The sequence below is a fragment of the Vulpes lagopus genome, chromosome 6, assembly GCF_018345385.1.
Source record: "Vulpes lagopus strain Blue_001 chromosome 6, ASM1834538v1, whole genome shotgun sequence".
NCBI classification, from domain to species: Eukaryota; Metazoa; Chordata; class Mammalia; order Carnivora; family Canidae; genus Vulpes; species Vulpes lagopus.
The window spans coordinates 72,014,843-72,034,473 of NC_054829.1; the positions used below are offsets into that span (position 1 = coordinate 72,014,843).

Here is a 19,631-nt window from a genome sequence, read left to right on the forward strand (position 1 = left end):
AAATGTCCCCAAACCTTGCTTCTGAGTTGGATAAGAGACTTCGAGGAAACAGTGTGTTGTTGCCACAGAAATCCTCCTTCTACCTAGAAGGGTCAACGAGAGCAGGGGCTTGAGTGAGGCTGCCAGGGTTCAAATCCCACGCTGTCACTTAGTGGCTTTGTGACCTCAGGCAAGCTGCTCAGCCTCCCTGTGCCTCTTTCAGCATCCTCACCTGTGACACGGGTGCACTAGTGCCTACCTCCTAGGGCTGCCGTGAGTGTCACCTGAGCTTCCACAGGTCAGGGGCTGCGAACAGGGCCTGCGGATAGTACATGCTCAGTGCACGTTAGCTATACTGTATGTACAATGATGACGGCCTTTACTGTGCCAGTCGGATCTCACCAGAAACAAATGGGGTATCTGATCCGGATAATTTGAGGAGGTTTACATAAATTTATAGGTGAGGAGGTCCCAGGGAGGATGCCATCAGCCTCAGACCCGGTAACTTCCTGAGCCTGGAGGGGTGGTCAGCAGACCCAGAAGTAAGACGTCCTGTCCTGTAGAAAGCCCGCGGGGGGTAGGAGCAGGGACCTCACACACAGATGCCGCCCGCTGTCCTCAGGAGGGCCCTGGGAAAGCAAACGCACTAACTCTTCTCTGTCCCTCCACCTCCTGTGACAGGTGCAGGGCGGGGGCTCCAGAGAGGCCTTGGGGGCCCATTGGGCAGGCCCTGTGGGTGCAGCGTCCCTGAGGATCAGCGCTGGAGCATGAGGATGTGCTGGGGACGGGGCAGGGCTACGAGGGCACAGCTGGGCACCCCGACTGAGTGCTCCGAGTCCTACTCCACCTCCGGCTGGGAACACGGGCAAACCAGCCAAGGCCCCAGACGTGTGTGTGAAGCTGTTTTGGGTTCTCCACACCAGCCTTCTGCCAGCTGAAGACCCCGCGGTGCCCCGGTCAGTGTCCTGCGGGACAGGAGGTTCACCGGGCAAGCCTGCCTCGACTCCGGCCCACTAAAGTGGTGACATATGATGAAATGGTGGCTGTTTGGGATAGCTTGTACAAAAACAGATACAAAAAGCAGCTCTTTCTGTGGATTTTTCTGCCATCTGACCCCAATAAGCCTCCTCACCTCATTCCCTGCTACTTTGGGGAAATCCTTTATTTTTTATTTTTATAAGGATTTTATTTATTCATGAGAGACACACACACACACACAGAGGCAGAGACACAGGCAGAGGGAGAAGCAGGCTCCATGCAGGGAGCCCAATGTGGGACTCGATCCCAGGACCCCAGGATCACGCCTGAGCCCAAGGCAGACGCTCCACCGCGGAGCCCCCTGGGTGTCCCCCTAGAAGGCTTTTAAAGCAGCCCTCAGCGTGGAGTATTGAGGCAGCTTCTAGCCTGGTGTCCCTCACCCACTCAGCCGCTCCCATTCATCCTGGAGGCAGAGAGGAGAGGCTCCTAAGGCCTCCCTCGGGGACCCCGTTTCCCACCCAGACAACCGGCTGTATTTGTTCCTCTGACTCCAGGATCTGCCCCAAAGCCGGTCTGCCCCCAGCTGAATGCCCTCTCCACCTGCACGTGTTACGGACTCCACACACTAGAATGTTCTCATGCTTCGATTATCCTTAGTATGAGGATAGACTCCTTGGGAGCCAGGAGTACACCTTCTTTTAAATTTTTTTCTACATTCCACCCTACCGATATCTGGTGGAGGACCCTGAAAGCATTAAGTGCTTAAGAAGCCCGAATTGGGGCAGCCCAGGTGGCTCAGTGGTTTAGTGCCGCCTTCAGCCCAGGGTGTGATCCTGGAGACCGGGGATCAAGTCTCCCGTCAGGCTCCCTGCATGGAGCCTGCTTCTCCCTCTGCCTGTGTCTCTGCCTCTCTCTCCTCTCTGTGTTTTTCATGAATAAATAAATAAAATCTTAAAAAAAAAAAAAGCCCAAATTGGCTGAATAAAAATGATTTGTTACCAAGGAGAAAGGCTCCTCTGTTTCCGAGTTCTGTGCTATTGTGAGGATTAGCTATCCCTGCTTCGTGCTGTCAGAAGGTGAGCTAAAACCAGGGCGAGAATGCCCTTGATTCATACAGTCTACACAGCTACGACACCAGTGAGGTCCCAGGAGGGTGTGGACGTCCTACACTTGAGGACTTTGCACTCTGGTAGGACAAGGCAAGCCATAGATAGAAAATTCTGAATCTAGGTGGACCAAGTACAAGGAAGTGGGTTGTCTCGTATGCCTGGAAGTGTAGATATAGGGGCGTGTACCAGGTATCTTGCTGCATAGCAAATGACCCCCAGGTATAGCAGCTTAAAACAACACACATTTAAAAACAAAAGAAAAAACCAAAAACCAAAAACCAAAAAACAAAAAAACCCCACACATTTGTTATGTCATAGATAATGTGAGGGTTGGGTATTTTGGCACAATTTTGATGGTTGGTCCTGCTTCTGGATCTCACAAGGCTGCACCCAAGCTATTGGCCTGGGCTGGGGTCTCATCCAAAGGCTCGACTAGGGGAGGCTCTGCTTCCAAACTAAGGTGGCTTGGTGGGGTTCAGCTCCTCAAGGGGCCTCAGTTTCTTGCAGGCTGCTGGCTGGAAGCCCTCCTCTGTGCCCTATGCCACTGAACATGCTCTTCACCTCATCAACGTGTGAGGCCGGGAAGACAATAGAGCGAGTATGTGGGCAAGATGGAAACACCACTGTCTTATAACTTAACCATGGAAGTGGCATCCCGTCATTTTGGACCCATTATGTTAGAAACTCTACATTTGAGGGGAGGGGACTCCATGGAGGTGTGAAGAGCAGAGGCAGAGGTTGTCGGGGCCATTTTAGAAGCGATGTAGTACGTGCAATTCTGTGTGCCAAATGGTCAGAGACTCAGTGCTTCTGTCATTAGTCAACTTTGGTCCCATTCTCTGCTTTGACCTCCTTGGCACTGACTTCATCCTTATACTGGCTCTCCTGTGGCTACAAGGCAGCTTTCAATGGCCTTCAGGTTCAGGCCCCCAGATTCATCCTACAGAGAAGGGGAGAAGCCTCTCTCCTAGCCTAGGACAGAAGCCCACGTGGGGTGATTGGCCATCTGAGGCCAGTCATAGAGAATGTCATGCCCTCACGGGCTTAACCGGGGTCCATACTCGGTCCTGGGCCAAGTGGAGGTGACTTCCCTCACACCATGGTGGGAAGGGGCTGAAACCTGATTAAAATTGAGGAGGAAAGGAGAGAATGGATGTGGGGTAGATGACCAACAGTGTCCACAACATCTGTACAGAAATGACCAGAAAGACAAGGCCGTACATGAGGAAATCTTTGGGGTTGCTTACTCTATTCATGATTCTGAAGGCAGTGGATGTTTCATGGATATTTACAGACATAAAAACATCAAATCATACACTTTAAATGTGCACGATGATTGTAGTCAGCTTTACTTCGAAAAAGCTGCTTTGAAAAGCATGTCATACCTTTAGTCATCATGTTGTGAAGAGCACAAAAAAATTAAGCAACTATCCTTCCAGTTTCCAGAAACTACTATCTGATTCTGCAGAGGAGCTCTTTGCGTCGGTGATGAACGAGCAAATTTCCCACTTAGGTCTTCATTGTGTTGTTCTGCTTGTACCCACTACTGTCAACAAAAACGCAAAGTTTACCGCGTTCATTGGTGGCAACTGGAGATTGGTTAGAGACGCCAGAGTTTGGCAGAGATGAGTGAGGATGTTCTGTGAGCATTGACAGACTATGGAATCCACAGTTGAGCATCATACCTTTTACCACATGAACAAACTAGGTCATGAATCGTGTCACTCAACTTACTCCTATGACTTGGTCCCTAAATTCTGCAGCAGGGGGTCGTGATCAGATGTCGTTCTTGGCTCCATCCCCTGGGTAATGACCAGGAGGCCTCGGGGAGGAGGTGGCCCCAGTGGGCCTGCAAAGACTCGGCCCCTCACATGGCTGCGGAGATGGGAAGGGCAGCTGGCCCTGGAGAGACTCCTTGGCCTTGTGACCATGTCTGCCTTGACAGCACCGGGCCGGCGGGATCGGAGAGCCTTTGACCCAGCAGCGTCAGGGAAATGGATCCACGTTTTTGACCAGAGGCCAGAGGACGGCCAGTCACTGCTTGTCAGAGCTAAGCTGGCTCATCTACCAGAGGTTGGTGAGGGTCTGGGGCCACCCTGGGGGTTGCGGGGGAGGGAGCCCTGACTGCTGCCCCTCCCCGTGCACTGGTGCTGTGGCAGGAGACCCCTCACTGCGTCTGCTCACGCGCATGTACCCAGACCAGGGAATCAGGTCACTTGGATAAATGAGGCGAAACCCATGTTCAGGCTTTACTACCCATCCATTGATGTCTAAGAAATTACCCCAGATTTAACAGCTTTAAACACAAGAAGTGCTTGCTTTCTTCTTCCTTCCTTTCTTCTTTCTTTCTTCTTTCTTTCTTCTTTCTTTCTTTCTTTCTTTCTTTCTTTCTTTCTTCTTTCTTTTTCTTTCTTTCTTTCTTTCTTTTTTCTTCCTTCCTTCCTTCCTTCCTTCCTTCCTTCCTTCCTTCCTTCCTTCCTTCCTTCCTTCCTTTCTTTCCTTCTTTCTCTCTCTCTCTCTCTCTCTCTATTTTTATTTTATTTTTATTTTTTAATAATCTCACAGTTTCCGTGGCTCAGGAACTCTGGAGCAGTTTACCTGGTTGGGTCTGAGTCGGATCTCTCATGAGGTTACAGTCAGGATGAAGGTAGGCAGCCGTGTTGTGCCGTGAGGCTACATGCTACAGAAGACAGGGCAAAACCAGAGGCAGCTGGGTCACCGCTACCGCAGCAGCGTGGACTAAGTGCCTTTGTCTTCTGTGTGACAGAGAGTAAAATCCTATCCTGTTTAAGCCACCGTTCTTGGGCCTTCTCTTGGAGTCGGACCCCAACAGGCAGACATAAGGGGAGGGGAGTGTGTGGGCAGAGGCTTGGGGAGACGCTGGTTGGCTCTGGAGGATGATGGAGGGAAGACCAGCTGCAGCCCAGCAAAGCTGAGTGTCCGTCTTCGAGGGCTGCCGCCTTGCCAATGGCACTGACCCTCCTCGTGTGTCGTCTGTGTTGGCGACAAGGGCTGAACCTTTGCTCATTTTGCAGCGTGGTCGCCCGAAGACACTACGTTCCTTCCCCCTCAGGGCGAGGCTGTGATTTGTTTCTGTCTCACTTCTCCCTTTGGGGGCTCCTCACTTCCTGTGAACACTGAGTGTGGTGTCCCGGGCCTCCTTCCTGTGTGAAGACCCGGGGGTGGGGGGATCCTTTAAGACCCCGGGGTAGCAGTGGGAGGGTCAGCCACAGGGACCCTTGTGTGAGTAGGCGCTGGTATTCCCGGGTCCTCCGGGCCTGGCTCCTGCCGCCACAGCAGGTGGATGCTGCACCGGGCGGCCTGGCAGGGGTCTTGGGGCAGGGGGGTCAGACGACGATGACGCTCCAGCTACCACGGACCCTGCAGTGTCATCGGGTCGGCTCACTCACCTCCCTGGGACCTAGGACCATACTCTTACCCCCAGGCCCCACTTCCTCTTCTGCAAGGTGGCTGGAGGCCAACCCATGTCACTCCACTGGTGTACATGACATGGAACGTGCCCAATGCATCTGTTTAGTAGGCTTGTGTTGAATCCAGTTTCCCTCCATTCCTCTATTTTTAAAAATGTTTTCCTTAAAAAAAAAAAAAGTTTTCCTTTATTGGTTTTATATAAAAGCAGAACAGACACCCTGCTCCAGGCTGTACAGGGCCTTCCACCTTGTGCCCTGCGCACAACAGGGGTGCCGAGAAGCAGGTGCATCTGGGAAGTCTGGGTTCCATCCGACCGCCAGTAATGAATGCCGCCTGAGACGGATGGTCCTCCCTCCAAGGACCCAGAGGGAAGAGCAGCATCTATGCGCCCAGGTGCTCTTGCAGCAGATGCGGGCCCTGCAGGCATGGAGCTCTCGGCTCAGGGCAGGGAAGGTATGTGACATGTGGGACCCGCTGCAAAATGACATGTGATCCCTTTGCTCAAAGAGTCCTGCAGGTTTCAAGGCGGCAGCAGCAGAACAGGACGCCCAAGGCATGACCTCCATGGCTGCACAGTGACCCGGAGTGACCAGGGTTGCACTTTGCCACAGCCCACTGGGTTTACCAGGGCTTTCAGTGCCACCCGGAGGGTCCCGGCCCCCCAGCAGCCCCAGCCCTACAGTGGCCTCAGAGGCTCCAGTACTTCCTGGCTCCCTGGCCCAATGGCCAAGTCAGCAGCCCCGCAGGAGGCGGTGTGGGGCCTGCCCCTGCCAGCAGCATCTCTCCAGGCCTGGCTGGGCTGCCTGCCCTTGGACTCTCGCTGGCCGGCCCGGCTGGCCCTGACCACTGAGCACATGCTTCTCCTCCCAGAGGCCCCCAGGGTGGAGTATGGCAAGCTTTAAAGACAAAATTACTCATGACATTTGCTAAGGAACAAGGTAGACGTTCTTCAAGGAGGTCATAGCCAATCCCGTGGGTGCAGGGGTCATCACCGTGGGAGGGGGAGATTGGGTGTGACAACCACTGCAGCAGGGAAACAGGCAGGTGGAAACGTCAGGGGGATGGGGTATTCCAACTAAACTGACCTATCGGGGTTCTTGCTGGAGGCAGGTAGGGGCGTCAGCATCACCCAGGGTCGGGGGGGCCAAGGAGCCCAATCACAAGTAGAGGGTGACGTGTGGGGGTGTGGGACGCTGCTGTCTGATGTAGCTGGTTCCTCCTACAATAGGACAAGGTAGAGGCCCCCATGGAGGCCCAAAGGTCGGGGCCTCGTGGAGAAGAGGATTCAGAGGAGCCTGACCAGGGCTTGGCCAGAGAGAGGCTGTCCCCAAAGTCCTCAGCCCTCTTTGTACCCAACAGCATTCCCCTGGGGTGCTTTCCCTCCCGGGCAGGGATCCCCAAGAAAGCAGCTGGAGTCCCTCCCTGCCCCAGGGCCAAGACTCCACAGGAGCCCGTCATCTCCCTGCTGTGGGGGAAAACTCATCCCTGCCTCAATTCTCCTTGTCCTAACTGGACTCTGCCAATCTTCAGCACTCCCGAGCCTGCATTTCACCTTCACAGGTCAAGTGTGGGGGCACCTGGGTGGCTCAGTGGTTGAGCATCTCCTTTCGGCTCAGGGTGTATGGCGTCCTGGGATTGAGTCGCACGTTGGGCTCCCTGCAGGAAGCCTGCTTCTCCCTCTGCCTGTGTCTCTGCCAGGTCAGACGTGTGTCCTAGAGAGCGAGCTATGGGGAAGGACTCCAGATGCAGGTCCCCAGGACAGCAAGATGTCTGTTCCACCTGTACCACCAGCTGCCTTCCTGGCAGTCACTGGACATGGGCCAGGTCCCACCGCGTCACCCGGGGTCTCAGCAGCCCCATGTGATGGGCAGGGGGAGGAGGGGGTGGGTCTCCGGGAAGCCGATGTGGGACTCCACACCTGCTCCTCCCCTGGGCTTCCCCTCCCTATGTCTCCTTTCTCTTGCCCATGGGCTCCGGGGCCTGGGGGTTAGGTCACCCAGCGAGCCCCAGCACCTGCACATAGCCCCGCCCCCAGTCAGCATTAGTCACTTCTTTCCTGGGTTTCAGATGCCCTTTGCCCCAGGCCCTGTCCCAGCACCCCTCCATCTGCAGGGAAAGCAAAGCAACCTCTGTTCTGATTGGCAGCCTGGTGGCTCCACATAGCGTGACCCCATGACAGACCTCCCTGGCTCATGGCCCCACGTCCCTCCGACCTCTGCTCTGTCATCATATCCCTGCTCCCCTCGGACTCCCCTGCCTCCCTCTGATGAGGACCCTGTGGCTGCATCAGTCACCTGTGCAATCCCAGAGGGCCTTGGGGCCCAGGACCCTTCACTTGATCCTGTCGGCAATGTCCACTGTGCCACACAAGGTGCCACATGCACGGTTCCGGGCACTAGGACATGGACGTCTTTGGGGGCCCTGTGAGTTTTCCAGCTTGAGTTATTTGGGGATATTTGAGCATCTCCAAGTCCTATTTTTCCCTTGTTCACCATCTCTTTTTAAATCAGAACTACTGGGCGTGACTTAACGTGACTCCTGTCTTGTACGTAAGTGTATGTCACCACCACCCCCGGCTCCCCTGGTCGCCTGAGCCCCAGCATGAATTATGTCTTCCCTGCCGCCCAGTATGATTGGGTGCCCTTCTCTGGGCTCCTGCCTACTGAGCTCCCTCCCTCCTGGAACCTGGGGGCTCCTTGGAGCAGCTGGAGGTGGGCTCTCCATCTCTGCAACCAGCAGTTGGCTTGATGCTTGGCACAGGGCAGGCCTTCAACATGCATCTAATGAGTAAACCAATGAGTGACAAAATGTGCCCTCAGTTTTAAAGGCTCCTCTGGGAGATGAAGTTTAGACAGCCCCGACTTGGTGCCCTTCTATGGTTGGTGGGGGCTGTGGGTGAATGCGTATCAAATGGAGACTATTTTAGAAAACTGCATAGTTGCCAAATAATAACAAAGCAGTCTCACCAACAAAAGATGATGAAAAAGAAAACAAAAAACAAAAAAACACAAAGGCAGGTGGTTCCTTCTGGCCTGGAGGTCTAGGGAGGCCTTGGAGGCAGAGGTGGAGGTTCCTGGCTGCTGCAGGACCCCCTGGGAGCAGAGGAAATAGCCTGAGGACAGGCAGACAGAGAGGTGATGATGGTGGGGGGACTGAAGTGGCCCTTTAGGGCAACTGGGAGTCACTAACTGTTTGCCAGCAGGAGATGGGCAGATCTGAATTCCTGCTGGTGAAGGTCCCCTGGCTGCTGGGAGGGGGCTGAGTCGGGGAGGGGGAGTGGAGACCCAGGGGTGGCTGTTGGCTGGGGCCAGGCCCCCGCAAGGGTTTTTAAATTGTGATCCACAGTGGGTGGATATTTTATAGTCAATAGAAAAATGTAATGAAAAAGCAGATTAAGACATAAAATCACCCATCATATTGCTATAGGTATAAAATACTTATATTCTGCTCCTGCGCTCACCCTGTTGCAGGTCGGTGACCGTCTGGGAGCCTGCACAGGTGCCCCCGTCGTATGCTGAGGGGGACTGCTGTGTATCCTCACTTCTCCCAGGAGCCCAGCAGCATTGGCATCACCTGGGAACTTGCTGGAAATGCATCTTTGGCCCCATCCCATGCCTGCTGAGCCAGAATCTGCTTTTTAACCAGATGCGCAGGTGACTCATGGGCACGTGGAAGTGCCCCGAGGGAGCCGGGTCTCAGGACACTTACTAAATGGAGGAATTAAGCAGGACCTCTCCTCATCTCAATTTTTCATTAACACAGGAGCTTCTGGCCCAAGTTATTCCAGGTGAGCAGGACCAGCTACATAATTTGCAGGGCCTTGTGCAAAAAATGAGAATATGGAGCTCCTTTTTCAAAAAGCTATTAAGGAATCCAAAATGGTGACCGCAGAGCCTGGGGCCCTCCTGATTGTGAGGCCCTTTGTGACTGTGTGGGGTCCCCTGACCATCGAGGGGCCCTACTGACCAGGTAGGAAATGCTTGGGCCATTCTGGACACTTGTAGAGAGCCAACAAGATCAGTCACAAAATTTTGCTTTGTTTTATCCATTACCCATCATTATCATGAAAAAGCTCCATCCTTCATCCTTTCTGAAGTTTGTTTTTTCTCCATATGCCAACAGAAATGGTCTTAAGTGGTTGTTATTCCAATGTAGAGTCCTTCCCCAAAATACAAGTGTGTGTGTGTGTGTGTGTGTGTGTGTGTGTGTGTCTGCTAGACCATGAATGGAAGCTCTATATAGGGAACGACAGCTTGTGCCCAGGTATTTTATTGACGGTGTACAGATTCTGATATATTGCATCACAATACTGACTGCTAGATTTCTTATAAAGATTTAGTTCATATTGACTCTAGATTTTTCTTCACAATAAAAATGAACTCATGCCAGGGTTTAGTAACCATGAATATCAATTCATTCAAATTTAATGACAGTTTTATTAAACTAAGAGCGTCATATCACAGAGCATTCACAGTGCGGGAGGTCACAGTTATTGAAAAAATAAATAGTGAGATAAATATATTTATTATTTACAACTTTTCAGCTCATCGCTCCTGCTTTGCCTGTTGGAATCAACAAGGACACAGCATTCGGCTTCACATGCCAGAAACATCTGCGGGGGGGGGGGCACTCCAGGGACTTGTAAAAGCCCCGGAAGTCCTTGGTTTTGGTCGTTTTCAAGGGGGTGCTTCCTGGACGTGAGAGTCCGATTCTATCTGCTGTTTGGGAGGTCGTGGCCGGACCCCAGGAATACCCTGCGGCCCTGCGGGACCTCTGCCCAGTCGCCCCCCCCCCCGCCGCCCCCCCGCATCCGGGATGTTCCTGGCCTCACCTCGCTTGGCCCTTCTCTTGGCCGCTCCTCCCTCTGCCCACAGGCCTGGCCCCACCTGGCCGGCAGCCCTTTCCTCTTTCCTTCAGGCTCTCTTTGTGTTCACCCAGCAAGTACTCCAGGCGGGCAGCAGCGGACCAGGGGGCACCATGCTCGGAACCAGCAGAAGCTCCCAAGAAGCTGCTCGCAGAGGCTCAGCCTCAGCTCCTCCTGCTGGGTACCCCCATATCTTTGCTCCAAGCACGTGGAAGAAGCCCTGGGACGTGTTTTACAGCTCAGAAGGGGCCTCTGGGGGTGACAGGGATGTCCCCAGGGCCAGGAAAAAACCCACTAGAACATTTGAGTTGGAAAAGCAGAGCTGCCTGGCTGACAGTGCAGCAAGGGAAGGCCTTGCTCCTGCTCCTAAGGAAGACTGTCCGTGTGGATCGCTAGGAATTCCCATCCTGGGAACTCCGGAGTAGGAGCAGGGAGGGCCCTTGCCCGGACGTTCCCTCTGTGCACAAAGCTGACTGCGCAGCCAGAGACCTCAGACTGCCCTGACTTTCTCTTGACAGCTTACAAAGCTTGTTTTCCAGGGGTGTGGTAGGGAGGGCTCGTACCTTCTCCAGGATGAAGGGTTTTGTTGGCCTTGACCATGGAAAAGTCCCAACCAACATGTTACATAAAAAGCAACTGTTTAAATTCTGGCAACAGTGGGAGCAGGTGTGGGTCATGCCCATGTCTGTCATCAGGCCTTTAACCAAGGAGCAACCAATCCCAGCCCCACAAATCTAATGGCGGAGAAGCTCCACACCCAGGGGCAGACTCTCACGGAGGCACGGGGGTATTTTCAGCTCTTGGAGCTGCCACCCATTGCCCCGGGTATTCAGACCACAGACATTTCCACAGACTGGAAGGGACGTTGTCCTCGGCTCTGTTGCGGAGCCTGTGTGGGACACCTGACCCTGACCCTGGACACGGATACCTGCACGAGGTGAGGGGAGACCCTGGGAACGAGAAGATAAAAGGTGACCCCAAGCAGGGCCACCAGCCCCTGGCCGCATGTGGGGGTTCCTCAGAGACAGAGGGAATTTGTCATTCAAACACAAGAATTGTTTAAAAAAAGCTCTAACACCAGCCAGCTGGCTGGCTCCCTGGTGGTCATGGCCCAAGCAGCTCCACCCACGGGGCAGGATGGGAGGAAAGGTCCCATCCTCCCCATTTTATGTGGACACCTGTTTCTTGGCAGCTAGGTGGTATTGGGACAGGCTGGGGTCTCCCCCCCCACCCTTCGCCATCAGGCACCCCAGTCAGGCATCCCTGGTCAGGAGCAAGTGCAACCACACCCACGCCCCTGGTCTGTGCCCCCAAGGAACGTCTCCTACAGCATGGCGAGGGGACCCTGCACGAGCCCCCTTACTGACTCCTGGTTCAGCTGCTCTCTGTGCTGCAGGAGCCCCTCTCTGGGCGCTGACCCACCACGGCCAGCCACAGGGCCCAGGAGCACATGTCCACAGTTGCTGGGGGTCCAGACACTCCGGGGGAATCCACATGGGGAGAGTGGGGTCGGGGGGGCAGCCCTTCGGGGGTGTGCTGGGGGAGCTGTTGGACTTCTTGCCACCTGAGAGCTGCCCACAGAGCATTTCAGAAATTTCTGGAAGTTTCTAGGGGCACAACCCTGTCAGGTGCCCTGGACTCATGTGCTGCTGACCCAAGCGGAGAGGGACACACAGAAGTCGTGCTCAGGGGGCCTTAGGCCCTGGAGTGTTTAATCACGACAATATCCTGACGATTCTCACCTGACAGGCAAGTTCCCGCACTGTTCGAGAGCCTGTCACGGGTGCAGCACAGCCGTCTGTCCAGCCAGAGGGGAGGAGGGGGTGCGGGGTGGGATGGAAGGGATCCCGGGCTCAGTGCCCACTCAGGGTCGGGGCCTCAGCCCTTATGAACCCCACGGCTGCTGACCAGCAGCAGCCCAAGCCGTGGGGGCCCCCGTGTCCCTCCTGCCACCCGTAGGGGGCTGTACCCAAGCACAGGCAGTGCCCCTCCAGGCTGAACACCACTGGGGAAGGAGGGGAGCTTGGGCGCAGCATCTGCCGCGGGTGCTAGGGTCCCCTACCTTCCCAGGGGGGCACAGAGCAGACCCACTCCCTGTCCGCCCCAAGGAGAGAGAGAAGTGCCCGGAGGGTGCAAGGGCGTAGTGAGGGGCTGCCCTCACCTCCAAGACCATGGTTCGGGGCGGACTTGGCATCCCGAGGGCATCCCGAGGGCCGTGCTCCTGAGTGGGGTCCAGCTGCAGCTCATCAAAAGGCAAGAGCAGCAGCCTCTCCTTGGGGACCTAGGCTCCTGGGCAGCCCGGGGGCCCCCGGGTGGGGATCTGCAGGACCGCCCCAGGTGTCCACTGCACCAGGGAGGGCTATGCCCTATGGCCTCTTTGAGTCTGTAACAGCAGTGGAGGGACAGTGGCAGCGAGACCCGGGCGGAACGTCGATGAGCTGGGAGTTGTACACCAGGGGGATGCGCGGACGTTGGCAGGATCGGTCCCCTGCCCTGCCCACCGTGCCCTGGCCATCTGTTCTTCCCCTCATCGACCCAGAACCTGCCTCCAGGGCCATGTTTCCAGACACCACGCACCTAATGGACCAGTCCGTGCCCGAGCTGCCGAGGGTGACTCCAACCTAGGGACGGACAGGAAGCACCTGCTCCCGACTCTGCAGACACTGTTGATCATGCAGCTCTTCGTGTTTCTTTCTTGCTCCCAATTACAAGAGCTAGACTTACTTATGTTTTTTTATTGCCTATTTTTGAAGCAGAGGGATTGCCCCACGCTAATCAGCCTTGGGAATAAAATAAAGGGAGTAATTCTGTGTAGTGATAAAACCATTATTTTAAAATGAAGGTCTAATTAATCAAGCAATTCTTGCAACTCGTGATGGAAAAATGTTTAGTTTAAAAAGAGGATCATCCACCTACAGCGTTTATGGAGTTTCCTGGATACAATGAATACATAGACCCTTTAAGGAAGTCGCATTGGCACATCACAGTCAAAAGAGAAGCAGCCAGCAGGAGAGCTCCGTGGACTAGAAACACGACTTTGTACCCTCAAACTGCAGGTGCAGGACGCTGTGTCACCTCGGACAGACTCTCCCGAGGAAGAGCCAGGATTCCGTGTTCTCTAAAAGCTCTGCGAGGACTCAGAGAAGTGAACCCCGCCCGGCAAGGATGACGTCAGGGGACCACACGGCCCAAGCTCAGAGGACAAAAACATCTTTTGGTCTTTACCAGGAAAACCCCAGGGGCGCTGGGGAGGGACAGCCATTAGGACACACGCCAGGGCACGAGGGGTCAGGTAAGATCTACCACAGTTTTGACTTGAACCATGAGAACCACCCACGGGGCAGAGCTCTGTCCCCGCCCGTCCCCCACCAAGGATGGCCCAGCCCTGGGTGACCGGGAGGGGGACGGCTGGCGGCTTGGCTTTTGTGCCGCACCTCACGGACAATTAACCCGGGGTCACCTCCTCTCAGTCAAGACTGTGCTTTCTGTTAAACAGGGAGGATCACCCCTCCTCACACCACAGGGCCATTCTGAGAATTGAGGAGGAGCAGACACAGCTTGGAACCCCGGTGGGCCTGGGAGACCAGGCCGAGGCCCGGGCTCTGATGTCCCCGTGTGTCCACTCTGCACTGACGGCCCCACTGGTCCTGGCCTCCCGCTCACCTCGCTGATTTCTCAGGAACATCACCTCTGCCTCCACCTGGGGGACCACTGAGCTTGGTCCAGATAGAGAAACAAGAGGGGCCTCCATGTGGTGGAGCCACTAACACTGACGTGGATCCTGAGCGGAAGCCTGGTGACCAGGCCGCCTGCCTCGGATGGGATCACTTCCTCCTTCTGAATTCAGGAGGCCCTGGGCAAGCGCAGCCCGCATCCCACCTCGGGTCATGACCTTTGTTTCAGGAAGGAAAAAGCGATTGCATTCCTGCTCCTCACACACCATTCATGACCAATCGGCCAACACCCTCTTCCCTCACACTACCTGGGGCTTCTCCCGTACATTCTTCTGTGCAAAATATCCCAGTTATTAAAAGTGCATCAAATCCAATAGACTTTTGCAATAGAAATATTTAAAAAATTAAAAAACCCCACCTCTGTATAAAACTAATTGTGCTTCCTTTTTTTAGAAACCACGGATGGTTTGTGTTCATAAATCTTTTTAATATTGATTTGAGAGCTACGAAGCAGGTGAAAAATTGTTGGATATTTTTCTCTCTCTTTTTTGACTCTGCCTCCCATCCTGGGCTCTTCACACGGAGCCAACTCTAAGGCTCGAGAAGTTTAGCTCTAAAAGTGCCAAGTTCCAGTTTTCAGACCTGCCTCCAGGTAACAGAGAGCAGCTGTTTGCCTTTCAGGAAACATCTCCTCTCATCGTCCACCACGACCCTGTGGCCTGCAGTCAGTCCGGCAGGCCACAACACTGCTGGGTACTGGGACAACTGGGCCTCACAACAGTGGTTTAGAGAGGACAGCGTTTAATAGAGGAAACACAGGCCCCACAGGCCACTGCACCACCTCCCGGGGAAGGGCTGGGACGGCTGTCACCTGCCACCCCCACCGTGTCCCTGAATTAGCATCCAGGGAGAGTTGCTCACGCTCTCCTAGATCCCAAACCAGTAGCTCAGCGTCAGAGCAACGCGACGATACACGTGGGATTTTGTGTCCAAGAGGGCTCTCCTTCGGTGCCTTTCCATTTGGGATGATTCTTTTTCAAGTATGATGATCTCCAGGACATTTTATTTTTAACATTTCACTGTTCATTCTCTGAACGCATTGATAAAAGTGGTGAGAAAGCTCTCTCTTTCCTGCTGTGAGACGCTATTTGCATTTTAGTTTCTCCGGAGAAAGGGGTGGAGTGTTGTGCCCTGGGAGAAAGGGGTGGAGTGTTGTGCCTGGGCCCTCTTGCCTGCAGGGTGAGGCCCAGCGCTGCCTGCTGAGGTCAGAGGCAGGAGGGCCCACGAAGGACAAGCGGTCTAGGGGACCCGTACCCACCAGCCTGGGGGCGACCTGCGGAACCACATTCCCACTTTGCACCTGCCCCGGGGCCTCACAAGCTCCAATGGCCACCCAGTGACAGGAAGTCCTCACTGACGTGTCACGAGGGGCCTCCCGGGCCGCCAGCTCAGGGACCTGCCAGGATGCTCAGACGGCAGCCCCGAAACTTGCTTGTGTGGGGAGGGCAGGGCTCCGAGGACACGGAGGAGGAGGACGACGAGGACGAGGAGGGGGAGGAGGCCCCGGCTCGCGCCCAGTCGGCGACCGCCATGGCTCTTCCGTCCGCGCCTGAAGAGCGGCCGGGACCACGGAGGCAGGAGACACTCACGCTGGGGCGGGTGGAAGGGAGGTCGTCGGGGCCCAGGGCAGCTCAGGGTGGCTCGGCTCTAATCATCCTCTCGGCACATGGGCAAGTTGACGAAGGTGAAGACGTTGAACTCGATCATGATGGAGAAGCAGAGGAAGACGGCGTACAGGGCCAGCACACACATGCCCAGCTTCCGGTCGAGCCTCCACTTGTTCACGTGGATGCCGAGGACCTGCGGGGACAGAGCACGGGGCTTGGCCTCGGGGCGCGGGGACGCAGGAACGCGGAGGCTCTCCCGGGTGGTGGTGCTTGCCGGCAGGCGGTGAGCCTGGTCACTGGGACCCTTTGGGCGTCCACGCCTGCTGATGGCAGGCGAGCCCTGGCCCCAGGACACATGGCTGCTGCTCCCATGGGAGCACTTCTGGCGCCCCAGTCCTCAAGGCCAGGACTTCCTCTCGCAACAACAGGGACCTGCCCCAGCCCTCCCCTGGCTGCAGAGCCTGGTGTCCTCCAACCTCTCAGGCAAAACTCCCACGGTATTCTCTGGCTCACAGCCCGGCACACTTCAGCTTGGACCTCCTCCTCCTCCTTCTTCTTTTATTTTTTTATTTATGAGACACAGGCAGAGGGAGAAGCAGGCTCCCTGGGGGAGCCTGATGGGGGACTCGATTCTGGGACCCCAGGGTCACGTCCTGAGCCGAAGGCAGGCGCTCGACCGCTGAGCCCCCAGGCGTCCCTGGACCCCCTTCTTCTGTGTGTGTGTGTGTAGACGGGCTCGGAGCACACCCTCACTCTACATTCCTTCTAGTCTCTCCTGTACTTCATGCCTGCCTTTCTCACCCCCGAATGAAGACTTCCTGGGGTTGGACCACCGTTAACCCCAACCACGCAGCACCACCGGTTCTGTGCAGACAGTGGCTCTGAGTTCCAATCACAGCGCTGCCATTTCCTGCCCTGTGATCCTGGGCAAGCTACTGCCCCCCTGAGTCTTGATCTCCTGTGCACAATGAGAATGGCCTCACCGGGGCCATAAGGGTTGCAGGAAACACGCAGAGGCCCTGGGCGTGTGGAGTAGGGCAGCCTGAGGATCCAGCTCTGCAGTGCTGGCCTGGCTTGAGGCCTGCCAGTCAGGGGAGGAATCTCTCCCCCACCCAGAGCTGGTGAGGAGAGGCGGACAGGGCAGCGGGGACACAGGCACGTAGTCCAGTTGCTCCAGTGGGTTTTTAGCCACTCAGGGAACAATGGACGGGTTGGTGCCCACACTCTTGGCACGAATTGTGTCTGGAGGGATCCGAGAACTTGTGTTTCTCTGTTTTAACCCTCGTTGCCGTGGTGTGTGTGTGTGTGTGTGTGTGTGTGTGTGTGTGTGTCAGAGACCCTGCAAGTGACTATTTGGGATCAAAAGAAAGGATTCCAATTCTGGAACCATCAAGACTCACAGTGAGGGCGACAGAGCCCAGCAGCAACACCACCGAGTAGACCAGGCCCCGGCTGTTGATCTTTACCTGGAGAGATAAACACAGGAGCTCTGAATCTCTGTGCTGCTTGGGGTGGGGGTGGGGGCAATGCAGGGGTGAGGGTGGGAGAGGGGATGCAGGAGGTGGGGGTGGGGAGATGCAGGGCCTGGGGATGGGGAGGGGATCCATGGGAGGGGGTCGGGGTGTTGCAGGGGAGGGGGCAGTGTTCTCAGAGCCTAGTGCCCCCAGTGTGGCCCTTCCAGGCCTGGAAAGCACAGGTGGGTGCTCCCCTGGGTGGGGGGCTGGGCAGAGCAGGGAGGTCAGTCCTGACCCTGCCAGTGAGCAAAGCGGATGAGAAAGACGCATGCCTGTGGGCTGAGGTGTGGGGGCTGCACACAGGGGCTCCCCCTGCAGGTGCCCCAGACTGTTCCAAGGCCTTCGTGGGAGGCAGAAGCCCGGGAGCCAGGGAGCTGGGGAGGTGGGGACCATGTGTCCCCCTGGAGCTCACTGCTGGCACAGGCCCAGCAGCCAAACCCACAGAGCACATGTCTGGCATGCATGTGGCTCAGGAGGCATGAGGAACTCACCGTGGACCCGTAGTTAATGACCATGGTCTGCAGGCCCCATGGTATGCCGAGTCCCACCAGGATGTCGAACACGTTGCTTCCTATGGTGTTGGACACCGCCATGTCACCAAGGCCTAGGGCGGACAGTTGACACATGTCAATCACAAGACTAGGTTTCAGAGACCCTACTAGTGTCCCACTGGCGCTGCTCTCCACAGAGGACTTCCTTCTTCGTGTACCCCATACTTTAGAAACCTCTCGTGAAGTCTCAGGGCCTCCCAGAGGCTCAGTCATGACCTTTAAGATTTTTTTTTTTTTTTAAGATTTTACTGGATGGAAAGAGAGAGCAAGAGAAAGAAGGAGAGTATGAACGGTGGGGAGGGGTGGAGGGAGAGGGAGAGACAGACACCCTGCTGAGCAGGGAGCCCCATATGGGGCTCGATCTCAGGACGCGGGATCATGATGTGAGCAAGTGCTTCACCCACAGACCCCCCAGTGCCCTAACCCTCAAGATTCCTATGTTGGAGCCCTGACCCCCAATAGCTCAGAGTGTGGCACTGTCTGGTACTAATGTCTTTACAGGGAAAATCAGGTTAGAATGAGTCATTAGGGCCAACCCTAACCCAGGATGACTGGTGTTCTTACAAGGGGGACACATGGACAGAGCCCCAAGGGAACAAGAAGATGGCCACTGGCAAGCTAAGGAGACAGGCCTGGAGAAGACTCTCCCCACAGGCCTCAGGAGGAGCCAACTCTGCCAACACCTCGCCTTGGGCTTCCAGCTTCTCTGCCCATGAGACCGCCCAGCCCCATAGGTTCCACGTCCCAGAGCATGGTGGCCCTGGAGACGGACACAGGCCCTCACTTTTCCTCCTGCTGGGTCTGGGGCTGATGTTCTGCAAGGACCCACTGGGTGCTTCCCGGTTACCCCGGAGGAGGGGCGCTGTCCTCGTGCGGCACATGATGGATCCGAGGCATGGGACAAGCCCAAGGTCACGCAGTGGCTGAGCGGCCCTGGCTTCCTGCCTGACTGGCCAGGATAAGGGCAGCCATGCCATTGAAGTACCTGACACCTCGAGGGGCGTTACAAAGTCAGACAATAAATATTCACAAAGACGACTCATGCTGGCGGACCTGTGCTCCTGCCTGGCCCCCTGGCTGTCCTGTGACACGCTGTCAGCACCTGACGCTCACAAACCTGTGTGGGATGAGTGTGTGTGCAGCACAAACGTCTGCAGCCATGGGGTACTCTGGTCCCTGAGGTGCTTGCAGCCACCAGGCTGGACGCTGACTCCCTGGCCTGCTGGGGTCTGCTGGGTCAGCCCCTCCTGCTGCCCTGTGGCTGTTGCCTGCCTGCGGGCCTCCCCCACGGCCTCAGGTTCCTCCTTCCTGAGTGACCTGCAACTCTGGCTGCTCACTGCTCACTGTTGGGGCGCTCACTGTGAGGGGCCGGGCTCTCCGTGTCGGGGCCGCTGGGCCATCACAGGGATGTGGGCCGCCTCTGGGGGGGATGCAGTGCTCGCGCAGTGAGTCAGGACATACACCTATGCCCGAAGCTCACAGGAGACATGAGGGTTCCTGGGTTTGGCGGACGCCCCCCCCGCCCCCCCCGCCACCATCCACTCTCCGCACAGGGCACCGCTTCTCAAACTTCAGGAGCATAGGACTCCCTTGGGGTCCTGGCTAAATGCAGGCTCCGACTGAGCAGGTTTGGGCAGGGGTTCTGTCCTCTTGGCCACGAGGGAACTGTTCCGGCCTTGATCATGTGTGTGGGGGTCCAGCCGGGGACACCACGGTCACTTCCCTGATGGTTGCCCCCTGTGTCTTGCCCCTGCTCACTTTCCCCAGGAGTCGCTCTGACAGGATGTCCCCCTCAGAACCCCATGTAGCCCTGTGTCAAATGGAGCCCCTTCTTGATCTCACCCCCCCAGGCCTCCAGCCTGC

General features: G+C 56.0%; 1 protein-coding gene across 4 annotated transcripts in view; it reads right to left on the bottom strand.

The window, feature by feature from the left end:
• Positions 1 to 13,235: 13,235 nt before the first annotated feature.
• SLC24A4 (solute carrier family 24 member 4) overlaps positions 13,236 to 19,631 on the bottom strand; it is a 166,166-nt gene continuing 159,770 nt past the window's right edge. For all 4 annotated transcript variants that reach the window (XM_041760291.1, XM_041760290.1, XM_041760289.1 and 1 more), the window contains exons 15-17: positions 17,709 to 17,821; positions 17,104 to 17,169; positions 13,236 to 15,896 (exon numbers count right to left, since the gene is read on the bottom strand). In XM_041760291.1, the coding sequence (XP_041616225.1) occupies positions 15,744 to 15,896; positions 17,104 to 17,169; positions 17,709 to 17,821 (332 nt within the window). In that variant the 3' untranslated portion in view covers positions 13,236 to 15,743. The remainder of the gene's footprint in view (positions 15,897 to 17,103; positions 17,170 to 17,708; positions 17,822 to 19,631) is intronic.